The 12729-nt window shown below is 42.2% G+C and overlaps 2 protein-coding genes across 3 annotated transcripts in view; one reads left to right on the top strand and one right to left on the bottom strand.

Moving 5' to 3' along the window:
- Positions 1-2742: 2742 nt before the first annotated feature.
- Positions 2743-8632, bottom strand: coq4 (coenzyme Q4 homolog). The gene is made up of 7 exons (XM_084441741.1): positions 8414-8632; positions 7384-7536; positions 5974-6070; positions 5550-5652; positions 5291-5420; positions 4968-5061; positions 2743-4275 (listed from the first exon to the last, which is right to left on the bottom strand). The coding sequence occupies exons 1-7, from the start codon at positions 8475-8477 to the stop codon at positions 4092-4094; spliced, it is 825 nt and encodes a 274-aa protein (XP_084297867.1). The 5' UTR covers positions 8478-8632; the 3' UTR covers positions 2743-4091.
- A 351-nt stretch (positions 8633-8983) lies between these two features.
- The window catches only part of traf2b (Tnf receptor-associated factor 2b), a 30583-nt gene continuing 26837 nt past the window's right edge, over positions 8984-12729 (top strand). The window contains exon 1 of one of the 2 annotated variants that reach the window (XM_084441577.1): positions 8984-9029. The gene's annotated coding sequence lies outside the window, so the exon portion shown is untranslated. Of the gene's footprint in view, positions 9169-12729 lie in introns of both variants that reach the window. The other variant, XM_084441576.1, reaches the window with a different exon arrangement.

Here is a 12729-nt window from a genome sequence, read left to right as displayed (position 1 = left end):
TGTTGATCAAATTAGTCCATTTGTAGCTCTGACACTGCGCGTCTTTTTCTAAATATTTGGTTATGTGCCTACTCTACTACAAGCAAGCTTCAAACTAGCAATGAGGGGAAATTCCGTCTATCAGGGTAAATTCAGTCTGCTTATCCATCAGGGTTTGTGGGTGTTCCCCAAGGTCGTAGAAGAATTGCTGATTGAATCTCAGCACGCATTCACGCTTTGAACAAGTGATCAAGCTGTGTTTAAAATTATATTTATGCTCGTGTCAATCCTAATTATTCTCATTGCTGTAGCAGAGCCAAACATCAGTCTACAACGATGTGTTTTTCACAGAGGAGCTCAATATTTTATCTCCTCTAGATTTATCATAGTAATGTAACAATATTTAAATGTTTAAAATCCTATGAAAATCTGACATTTCTTTCAGAATCTGATACTTATCTGTGACACAATCTGACACTTATTTGCCATCTTCCCCAGAGTTAGATAATTAGATATCTAACCTTCTCTTCTCTGTGTGTACAGTAGGAAGCATTGAGACCCATTGCCTTGGCTAATGTTTCAGACCCTCTTCCAGTGATTGATCTAAGCTAGGCTAACGGCTCTAACAGGTCTCAATGCTTCCTACTGCACAGAGAAGAGAAAGGTGTCTTATCTGACTCTGGGGAAAATGGCTAATAAGCTAATTTCCTTTAATAAAAAAACTATTTTTATAATCTTAAAATGAACACTTTTTAAGACAGATATTTAGAGAATTGTTTTATGTTTTACAAGAGAAACACTGACACTGGTTGATCCAGTTGGACTCTTAGGCATGAATTACCTGTTTCAGTTGAACCCTAATGAAGCCGATTTCATGTGCTGTTAAGACCGTCTACACTCATACATTCTGGACAAAATATTGACATCTTGATGATAAATGATGCTTTATGGAATTCAAATCAGTTCATTCCATGTTCCACAGTGAATAGTTTCCTGATCAGACTGCTGATTAATACTTTTTTCAACTTAATTACTTGTCAACTCATCTTTTATCTCAGTATCTGTAATCAAACTAATGAGTTTAAGAATTAGATTTTAAAATGTGGCATTTCATTTTTTGTTTTGATGATTGGATAGGGGCAGTGTTTCCTCTTTAATAAATGCTCAAGACGGAGAACTGAAGCAGACCACTAGATGGCAGCATTGTGCAGCTTCCAGTTGTTTACCCATCTCTGGCTGTGACTGAAGGATCACTCAATCATCCAATGAATTCAGTTGTTCTTCAGGTATATGAAAATGACTACAATTATTATCAATGCAAATCATGTGAAATGTTGCAAATAATATATAAACATAGTGTGCCAAGAAAACTTAGCATTTAAGATTTGGTTGAATAGACGTCCTCTTGTGGTTAAATGGTTTATTTGAAGACTGAATCAATGTGCCTGTGATATTGGGGTCCATATCAGCACCATGGACAGAGACCTAGAGCTGCAAGGTCCTTGGGAACTTACTAAAGGGATAGTTCAACATTTAGTTTGCTTTTACAAACATCTATACCGCTGCTGATTCATTAAAACAGTTTTTAAGCCCTACTTACAATTTTTGACTCATCAGAGCTTGCAGAGGACCACCCATTTCTATCAAAGGATTGGAGGTTTGTTGTTGAACTTAATAAAATCTTACTTATACCTTCAGTAAGATACAGAACATTTATAAAATAGTATATCCTATTTGATGAAGGTATTTTTTCAAATAAATACATAAAAGTCGCAAAACATATATTTTAAAGCAAGAAATACTTTGATATTTCAGACTTTTTTTTTAGGCTTTCCCTTGTTTGTTTCTTGTCATGTCTCAAAGAAGTGATTCTCACTGTCCAAGATGTGGCAGAGATAAAAATGTAAATTGTTCAAGCCGGAATTTCATAGGCAGGAGGATGAATTGTTCTCAATTTCTGGGATTAACACTGAATGGATAAACATTTAAGAGAAAATTTACTTCCTACAACAAAAATCTAAAAAGTCGTATAAAAAGCCTACAGATAACTGGAAACAAGTAGTACTGTATGTGAATGGAATGAGGAACATCTACGCCTTCTCCAACAAAGGAAGTAAACAACGCCAAAAATCTTCTGTGATTCATGTTTCTAACCTCACCTGGTGGTTCAGGTTCATCTAGGACAGTAGTTCTCAACTGGTGGAGCCTCAGGACCCACATTTTTCCTCATCACGAAGTATCGACCTAAATTTATTCCACAGCACTCAAATTTATTCCACAAAAATAGAAAAAGTCTGTGACACATAACACAACATTGGCACATGCTAAGTTTAGCCCACTTCCTGTCATGTCTCGTAAATAAATTATTGAATTGAATCGTGTGTCCTGCAAAATAAAACCCCATCATTTTCTCTATAAATATATATTTTTTTTTAAATCCCTTAAAAAAAGAAAGAAAAGGGAAACCACCCACGAGGCCGCGACCCAATCAAAACGGCTCCGCGACCCACCAGTTGAGAAACGCTGATCTAGGAGCTCATGTTCCCGGAGAACCATCTGGTCTACCCACTTCCTAGCAACCAGGAGCAAGCAGAGGAGTTCCCTGCATCGACAGCGTTCAACACAGGTGTCAACAAGTGCAAACTGCAATTTATTGATGAGAAATAAACAGAGCTGTATCTCACACCTGAATAAACATCAAGACTGTGCTCCACAGGAACACACAGATTAACAAAGCAAAATCACAAAATTAATTCTTCAAAATACTACAGTATGTGCTGTACGTAGGGATGTAACGATAACCGGTATAATGATAAACCATGGTAAATTTCCATTACATTTATCGTGATAAAATTATCACTAAAACCGTGTTTGATTTCCGCACCTTGAAAAACTCACTTGTAAATACTGTCAAGCATCAACCAAAGTTCTTAACAGTACCCAAGGCGCATTATTTTAGTGTTTATGCACAAAAAGTGCATAGCGCTGCTAATTTTATTGTGGTTTTCAATATAAAACTCAGAGAAATGATTTCAGTGTGTATCAGAAGTTTTTGAAAATGTTCAGCACATTTTATAATACCACGATAATACTGATAACCGTGATCATTTTGCTCACTATAATCGTGATATGACATGTTCATACCGTTACATCTCTAGCTGTACACAGCGTTTGGATCGACCATGACTCACACCAGTGTGCCGACAAATCATGGGACCCTCTGACCCACAGGCCTGATGATTAAGAGCCCACTCATGTCCAGCTGGTGCGGCTGATAGCAGATGGCATGTTACAATGAACATACTGGAGATGGAAATACACCTAGAGTGCTTTACTACAGCTTCACTACAGACACCTCTCACTTCCCAGTTTCAGTTAGACATACTTAGACAAGAGGGTGTGTGTGTGTGTGGGGGGGGGGGGGGGTGCGTGTGTGTGTGTGTGGATGGGGGTATGAGGGGTGCCACCCCTCAGTCTCAAAAGTAGATAAGGGGCTTGTTATCTCCATCTTTGGTATTTCCCGCTCCCCCATGGTGATTAAAGGCATTTCCTTCATACTCATTCAGTTACAATGAGGAAGCGGACGCAGTCACACAAAGCAATAATTAATTCAGCCCACGCACCAGCCTAAACATGCCGTCAGCCTCTCCAAATATCCCAGAAGTCTCTGTCATTATAACCCATCTGTCTGCTGGCGTTAGCAGCTGTAGAGGAGTGGGATGGTCACTGTGCTAACGGTGCTAGGTAGTCCTCTGGATGGTGCTAACGGTGCTAGGTAGTCCTCTGGGTGGTGCTAACGGTGCTAGGTAGTCCTCTGGATGGTGCTAACGGTGCTAGGTAGTCCTCTGGGTGGTGCTAACGGTGCTAGGTAGTCCTCTGGGTGGTGCTAACGGTGCTAGGTAGTCCTCTGGGTGGTGCTAACGGTGCTAGGTAGTCCTCTGGGTGGTGCTAACAGTGCTAGGTAGTCCTCTGGATGGTGCTAACGGTGCTAGGTAGTCCTCTGGGTGGTGCTAACGGTGCTAGGTAGTCCTCTGGGTGGTGCTAACAGTGCTAGGTAGTCCTCTGGGTGGTGCTAACGGTGCTAGGTAGTCCTCTGGGTGGTTCTAACAGTGCTAGGTAGTCCTCTGGGTGGTGGTGTTGACGGTGACGGGCGGAGGCTCGATGTTCAGCTCCTCTCTCAGGTCCTGCAGGTTCTGCTCCCAGCGTCGCTCGTAGAAGATGCTGAGGACACAGCGGGCCTGGCGGCCATTCCGGAGAGCCCACGGCCCCAGCGATGTCATCAGTGGCTGCAGACGCCTGGGAAAGGAGCATAGGCTATAAGAAACAGCCAATCGGCAATGAGCACCCCCCCCCTACCCCCCACTTTCATGATTGAAAGGAAGATTGAGTTCATGAAAACAACAACAAACTTTTAAAGCAAGAGATACTTTGATATTTCTGGCTTTTTTTTAGGCTTTTCCCCTCTGTTCTGTGTGTCTCTAGGGGTTTGCTCGTTGCTCTGCACCAGAAAGTCCCGGAGTCTCTCTAAGATACCAGATCAATAGTGCGAACAACAGCAACAGATGGGCACATGATGTCTACCAGCCCAGAGGAAGAAGATTAGGACAGCATGCTATTTATCAGCTGAGTAGAGACATCTCTGTCATTAGGACAGCATGCTATTTATCAGCTGAGTAGAGAAATCTCTATCACAAGACATGTTAGTAAATAACTATTACATCATGTGCCAGGAATCCTCCTCAGCAGAAGGAACTAACATTTATGTTCCTTTAGGGAAGAGTTTCTATAGGAATGTCCTTCTCTAAAGGGTGTATTCATATAGGAAAGTCCATCTCTAGATGATGTATTGGTTTCCTCACATCCGTGAGATGTTTTTCATCCGGTCAGTCAGACAAAAACATTCATTCAGGTTCACATCCTGGTGACACAAAGCTCAGGACTTCCTGTTAGGCCCACACGGCTTTAGAAAGAGATGACGATGACGTCACCTTGTGGGCAGACGGAGCGGTCCCAGCGTGGCTCCCAGAATGCACATGGGCAGCCCCGTCTGAGCGGCTTCAAACCACTTCACCGCCACCTCACCTGAGAGAGAGAGAGAGAGAAAGATAGAGAGAGAGAGAGAGACAGATTACTCACGGGCGCAAACAGACACCTCATTACAAGACAGTGAATGTGTTATCCAGCTCAGCCTAAAAGTACCTAGGGTCTCTGTTTAGCGCGTCCTTCACACCATGATCAATTTACTGGTATAAGAAATCTGATGAGAAGATTTCACATGCAGACGCAGAACGTGTTTTGACGTGAGCCTCACCCAGCATGTTTGTGGGCATGCCCAATAATGTATGAAGCAAATCATGGACCTCTCTGTATCTCTGCATGACATAGGCCAACTCCTCGCTGTCCACAAACTTCACATCGGCCCTCGAGTCCGGTGTCACGTGCTGAGAGAGGAGGAGATAGACAGACAGTGTGTGTGTGAGAATTATTAGGAATTTAAATATTTTAATAAACAAATATTGAAAGCCACAGCACTCCCGTATGTAAAGAGATTTGAGTCCTGGGAAACTCACATTGTCCTCTAGGAATCGGAGGTATTCTCGCCCAAAGGAACCATCAGGAAGGGACGCCAACTTTGTCAAGTCCAGCGTGGACAGACGGATCCGTGGACGCTCTCTAAAATACAGTAGATTACACACCAGTAGATTACACACCAGTAGATTACACACCAGTAGATTACAGACCTGTTTTAGCGGCCTTAACACCACGCCCAGGGACAACAGTTGAAAATTAGCTTTAAGCTAATACTGACATATTTATAGTCATGTTTCTAATGTGTGCTGTTGATTAATATGTACTGTCCCTGTACAAATGAAATCGTAAATAAAATAAAAATTGATAAATGTATCAATGAACACAGAGAGAGGTGTACAGGTGAGTAGGTTTACACACACACACACACACACACGCACGCACACACAGTTGGGGATGTCGTACGTTAAGATGGCGTAGCCCTCAGGGTCTCCTCTCATTCTGTCCCGGAGACTGACCAGGGCCAGGTGTCCAGTGGTCTCTCCAAGCACAGCCACCATGTCTGGTCACAAGGAGCAAGGCAAGGCTAGTTTATTTGTAGCACATTTCAGCAACAAGGCAATTCAAAGTGCTTTACATGAGACATTAAAAGCATCAAGACAAAGTGCAACACATAAAAGGTCATGTAAAATGAAATGCAAAAAAGGACATTTAAAATAGACATTAAAATAAAATACAGGAATAAAAGTTACAGTGCAGTGTATAAATGAATAATTATTTGATTTAATAAAAAGCAGTAACAGGAACAAGAATCCTTTAGTCCACTTTGTGCTTCACCTGTTTTAATTCAAATAACTTCCTAGAGCTTTTGAATAAACCCCTAATGAAGGTCACACGGGAACTATGCAAAACACTTTCACTATCATTTTACTGAGAACTCAAGTCAGAGAATTACTGAGAAACGAAAGAGAGAGAATGTGAGATACAGTATCAGCAACACACAGATAAAGCCGCCTTGAATGGAGTTCAAATAAGAACGGACTGTACTGGAAGCATTGCTCAATGACCCTGAGAGGTTGACATGTAGAACATGGCTGCTCTGTTGATCCAGGACCACTACACTTGCATGATAATCGTCTACACGAGGTTATGTTGATATTTGGTCACCGCATGGAATGCAGCATGGAATTTATTGCCATACTGTATGTATGTGTGTAAAAGGTGTCACTTGTGTCGCTCGTCAGTAACGCTTCCCCCCTCACTGCCCCCCACACTGGGTTCGAACTCGGGTCCTCTGACTTCCAAACTCATGAGCACCTCTCAACCACCGCTACCAGCCATGCCACCGAAAAACTAGCTAGCAATTAGATGGCACGGGGGCGGTAATTAAACTGAAGAGTGAGTGTGACCAACTCAACTCGGTTACATGTGCATGGATGTTGAGCAGCTTATGAGACAGGCTACTTTCCCATCATGCCATGTAGACAAACTAATTTACTGATAAGGGCGTCTGACGCCATTAACATTAACAGTACCATAGTCCTGGCAGGGTCAACAGCATCCGCCTGCCATTAGTTTCACTCACAAACCTGAGAGACAAACAGAGTGAACCAGCTCAGTGGCCTTGTGGTTAGAGTGTCCGCCCTGAGACTGGGAGGTCGGGAGTTCGATCCCCGGCCGAGTCATACCAAAGACTAGGTACCCATTGCCTCCCTGCTTGGCACTCAGCATCAAGGGTTGGAATTGGGGGGCTACATCACCAAATGATTCGCGAGCGCGGCACCGCTGCTGCCCCAGGGGATGGATCAAATGCGGAGAACAAATTTCACACACTCAGGTGTGTGACAATCATTGGGACTTTAACCCTTAACTCACCGTGTCTGTATGGGTCCTGCAAAGCGGCCACCCCCGAGCCCACAGCGAGCAGGGCCTTCTGGAATGGGTTGGTGCGGATGTGGCCTGGATACAGTGTGTCATACCGGCTGTCTTTAGAGTCCAGCCCACTGTGACTCTGCCGGACACTGAGGGCTGGGGATTAAATCATAATTTATCATCAAAACGACTGCCTGACGAAAAAATGACTGCACACCCCACATGAACGCTGAATATCGCTGAGTCTGCCTTAAATGTAGGCTATAGTCCTACTGGGGATACCTGAAACATTAGGCTAATACCTTCTACTGTCAGACGATACTACACTCTCAAGTGTCAGCTGGTACTTGATAACTTGCTATATTCTGATCATGTGCCCATGACTCGAATATGACATTTACTGTACATTAAACATGATGACAATATAGCATCTTACCAAGAATCACTCCTTAAGTGTAAGTTATTCCACTCAGACAGAAACACAGTCCTGAGTTGGTGGTGGTGTGAGTGTGTGTGGGGGGGGCAGTCGTATTTCGTCAAGCCCCTGCCGAAATAACCCCCCCCCCTAATTCCGGATTGCAGTGTGACGAAGTCAAAGGTCACCACATGCAAGTACAGTGGATTGAGTCAACGCCAGACTTTATCCTGAGAAGGGGGGGGGGGGGGGCTGCCGTTTTCTGCTTCAGTGCTTAATTTATACTCTATTCATGTGTACAGTAATGTTATCTAATTTAGTGGCTAACAATTTAAGATACAGCAGTCTAATTACTCAAAATCCACAGTTTATAAGATAAAGGTTAACAGTTTATCATGTTTATGTTATCAACATTAAACACATTATACCACTGAAGGTAACGTTAGGTTGGTCAGCTATAAAAGCAGCACGCTAGCTAGCACTAGCTGTTTTCGCTTCATTCCTGTTAGCTAGCTAACGTTAGCTAATAATGCCCGGAGCGTGAATTATCCATAGTTATTGCATAAATGATGTGCTACTGGTTGTATTTTAACGTTCGTCCTAAATTCAAGTGCATACCTTTGTGTAAAGAGCCCCGACGAGTGTCACACCTGAATTTTAGAATTGATTGTAGGCGCAACATTTGCTCCACAGTTGCTGACTGTGTAACGTTAGATACTAACTAGCTATACTCGTGTGAAGAGTGCTTAGCACAGCGCAGAACACATTCTACATATACCTGTCTTCTAAGTATGTTAGCTAGATTTATATTTGTAACCTTCAAATCTGTCAGGTGGACGTTATTCGTCCACGGGTCGCTCTTCTTCATGTAGTTTCGCGATAGCCTGGAAACCAGACTATCTTTACGGCAGGAAGAACAGGGACCTTTATTTTGAAAGTTAACCCAGTCTCCCTATTGGGTTGAAGGGTTAGCCAATCGACCAGTTGGTGGCTAGTCTGGGGCCTGCCTCTTTCGCAGTTGTTTCGCCGGTCTTCTTCCAGCCGGAAGAAGGGGCGGGCTTAAGGCAGTGAAGTAAATAGACACCCCGGGGAGAGACTGGTGACGCGAGGCTAAAAAGTTGTTTGCCAACCGCCAATATATAAACCAAAGAAGAAGGACAAGAACCTTCCCCTCCCTCGTGAGGAAAAGAGCTAAAGTACAGACTGAACCATTCTACACTGGGACATTATTTCGGTGAGTAACCCTACAGAAAACGGATGGTTTTGCACGATGTTATGTAACGAAGTAGCACACTCGGAGCAGCACTGGGGTGGAGAGATATTCGTTGGTTGTTGGATGGCTATTGGATGTTGTCGCGTTAGCACTAAATAACGTAAGTAGTAACGTAAGTAAATTGACCTTACGGAATAAGCAGAGTTGTTAAATAGTTTGATGACGTATACAGCGAAGATATATGAGTGGAATGGCAGGAACCAAACCAATAACACTTTTTTATTTTTATTTTTTTATTAGACCTTTATTTAACCAGGTAAGCTCATTGAGATAAAGAATCTCTTTTTCAAAAGCGACCTGGCCAAGAGGCAGCACATTACAATACAAAATGTTACAATACAAATAGCATACATACAATAAATAAAATAAGCTCAAGTTAGAGGTATAACAACTGATTTAAAAGCAGTGACCCAATGCTTTCAATTACAAAAGAGTGTTTACTTTACAATCCCGGACTAGGGTTTTTAAGTCGTAGCCAAGAGGAACTGATCAGTTTAACCCTCGTTGTTTACATTTTGAAGGAATAGCCTACTAGTCAATAGGCTATACCTAAACTGAACAAAGAAAGTGAACAGAATAATCTTGCTCCACCATACGGGCTACTGTAGGTGCAACGTGCATCTATTTCAAGTTAGCCTACTACATCATACTAATACAATGAGCATTGAAATGATTTGAAATGCCCTACATTGTCAGGAACACTTATTGTTAGTAACCTACTGATAAGATCACTTGGGAATAGTCTCCTGGGATACATACAAGCAACAAGCAGCCCTTTGGCCTTTGGCTTTGTTTGGGTTACTGTGAGCTAACATACATTGTTGATGCACCGTTTGCTTTGTTAGTAAAGTACTCTTGAGTTTGCTTCGATCTGGCTCTCTTTATCCTCTGTTGACACCCTTTTTTTTTTTTAAATAAAGAAAAAAAAGTAAATCCATGGTCAACTCAAACTATGACATTATAAATGTAATACATGAGGGTCTCTGCTCAGGCTAATTATTTAAAACTTTAAAACCTTAAAAAAAAACTTTTTATAATAATTAAAAACATATCTTAAAATAATGTGTGATAACTGAGACCAGGTCTCTTTTACAGATGTTCCCTGTTTGCAAACAACATTATACCGTAATACAGTTTCTGTACAGATAAATAAAAATAATATCGTGATATCGTTTAGCCGATGTGCCAGAGCCATCAGGCTGCTGCTATGCACGTCGCTGACCAGTAGGGGGAGCAACGACTCCAGCCCGCACTTCAAGACACTCGGCATCACAAATGGATCAAATAGCGTCACGCGATTTCATAGGCAGCAGCCGATAACATAATGTTACTTGCCTGCTAACACAACTAGCTAGGCTTTACCGTATTGGCCCGAATATAAGACGACCCTGATTTATAAGACGACACCTCTTTTTCAAGACTCATTTTTTTAGTTTTATTTTATTTGAGTATTATTTTATTGGAAATAATGATGATAATAAAAACACATTGAATGAGGTCCGCTGTTATTCTCTTTTATGAAAATAAACTATAGTCTATTTGGTATTTCTAATATCAATGACCGGTAGGCTATCCATCTCACAGTGGAAAAACAACCATGTAGCCTATCTGATGCAGGCCTAATGCGGTGACTATATGTCCCAGCTGACTCTAATGTTAAAACTTACCAAAAACATACCACTTCAAGAACCGAAATGGTCAAAATAACAGGCAGAACACACTATCACAATGACAAACTCATGATTACCACACTCCGATTGTTTTTAACTGCCGTAGTTTTTTGCGTTTGAAAATACATGAGTGAACGAGCTTATGGCTGGCTGGTGCTCTTACTTTAGTTGTGAGCAAGGTTGACTGGCTTCAGGCAGGAGGGGAACTGGCTATTTGGCGCCACCTGTTGTCGGCCATGTATAATAGCATGTAAAATATTGGTCCCGAATGTTAGACGACCCCATTTTTTCAGACGTAAAAAAAAAGTGTTATATTCGGGTCAATACGGTACTATGCTAGCTAATAGCTAAGTTAGAACTTGGTAGCTAGCTACAGTTAACATGCTATGGCTTGCAACATAATCTTACCTTACAATAAAATTCAAATTATTATAGATATTTTTTAACTTTAAAGTAAAATTCAAAATACTCAAAATCGCATGGTCCTGCAGAAAATGTGTGTGAATGCTGAGCAGCTGAAAGAAATCGCAAAAGCATTGCTGAAAATGCATGAATGTGAAAAATCTGAAATGGCAAACACATTACACTGCACGGCTGAAAAATCTGGAATATGAAATGTGAAACTGGTAGAATTGGAGGCTGAACTGCATTACCTAAAGAAGCTAAGGACTTAAATGCATTTCCACAAAGGCTGGAAGATATAATACTGTCAAAGCTGTAATATGGAATAAATTATTGATTGTATAGCTAAAAAGCTTGAAGGAGGAAAAACCTGGAAGCTTAGTTGGGGACAGTGTACCCTTCTCCGGGCCATCCACCTGCCCCCACCGGTGAAGACCGTGTCTCTCTATCCCACTCAGGGGCCGAGTTGTGGGATTTGTGGCGTGGTAGCGAGACTCCGCCCCCTTGGGTCAGAGTGGGTTGGGGGCAGTGCAGTGACCTCCGGGTAATCTCCATGCACCCCTCGGCAAAGACCATGTGTCTCTAGCCCACTAAAGAGCTGAGTTGTGTCCATGGGGTGGATAGTGGCGTGGTGGCGAGAGACTCCACCCCCTTGGGTCAGAGTCAGTCGGGGACAGTGCGGTGACCTCCGGGCAATCTCCATGCACACACTGTTGAAGACCATGTGTTTCTTGCTCACTCAGGGGCTGAGTTGTGGGATCCATGGCGTGGACAGTGGCATGGCCAGTACACCTACATTCTAAAATAATAAACTCACAGGGTCTTATGCAGTCTCATGTCACAAAAATTATTTTTGGGGTCTTGCTAAAGCCAATTCATAAACTAATAGCAAATAAAGGTGAATATTAAACTATAAAAAAGTTCTCTCATTGAGCTTTAAGAGAGCCTGCTTGTGTCCCCAACTCCAAACTTTGATATCGGCTGTTGTATATGATCGTAAATAACCTCATAACATGGCTTACAATGCTAAGTTCCGTCTGTCCTGTAAGTTGTAGAACAGAATGTGCTCAGACAAGATGTTGGCCCAGCCTCATAAGATTGTTGGCGTAAACAAACTCTTTGTTGGCATAAACACATTCTCTGCTAGAACTAGGCACTTACTGCAGTGACTTTATAAGGCACACTGTCCATTGGTTGACTTCATTGTTTGCATGATGGTGGTTAGTTTCATGAATGTTATCGGGAATGTTAGGGAAATTAAATTCTTTAGAACAAAGGCAGCGGGTTGGTTCTAGTCGAGGGCACATGCATAACAGAGTTATGCACATAGCTTAAATGTTTTACTCGATAGCGAGCATACTGTCTTGTGAGAGAGAGAGATATGTTAAAAATGTGTGTGTGTGGGGGGGGGGGGGAGGGGGGTTGTGTGTAGGGATGAGACGGTATGGATTTTTGCATTACGGTACGGTATCTAGTTACACGGTACGGTTTACGGCATTTCACAGTATGCGGCATTTCACCTCCCCAACACACATAAAAAAAACAAGTATTTTACTTTGAAGGAACTACAGTGCAACACATGATGGAAA

Source organism: Borostomias antarcticus, assembly GCF_949987555.1.
Source record: "Borostomias antarcticus genome assembly, chromosome: 8".
Classification (NCBI taxonomy): Eukaryota; Metazoa; Chordata; class Actinopteri; order Stomiiformes; family Stomiidae; genus Borostomias; species Borostomias antarcticus.
This window is presented reverse-complemented; position numbering and strand designations above follow the sequence as displayed.

Excerpts from the sequence above, each read along its gene's own strand:
- coq4 (XM_084441741.1), bottom strand. The coding sequence starts at position 8,477 with ATGTTGCGCCTACAATCAATTCTAAAATTCAGGTGTGACACTCGTCGG. Across the intron at positions 7,537-8,413 it reads TCGGGGCTCTTTACACAAAG|CCCTCAGTGTCCGGCAGAGT; the intron begins GTATGCACTTGA and ends TTTAATCCCCAG. Across the intron at positions 5,062-5,290 it reads CATGCCCACAAACATGCTGG|GTGAGGTGGCGGTGAAGTGG; the intron begins GTGAGGCTCACG and ends TCTCTCTCTCAG.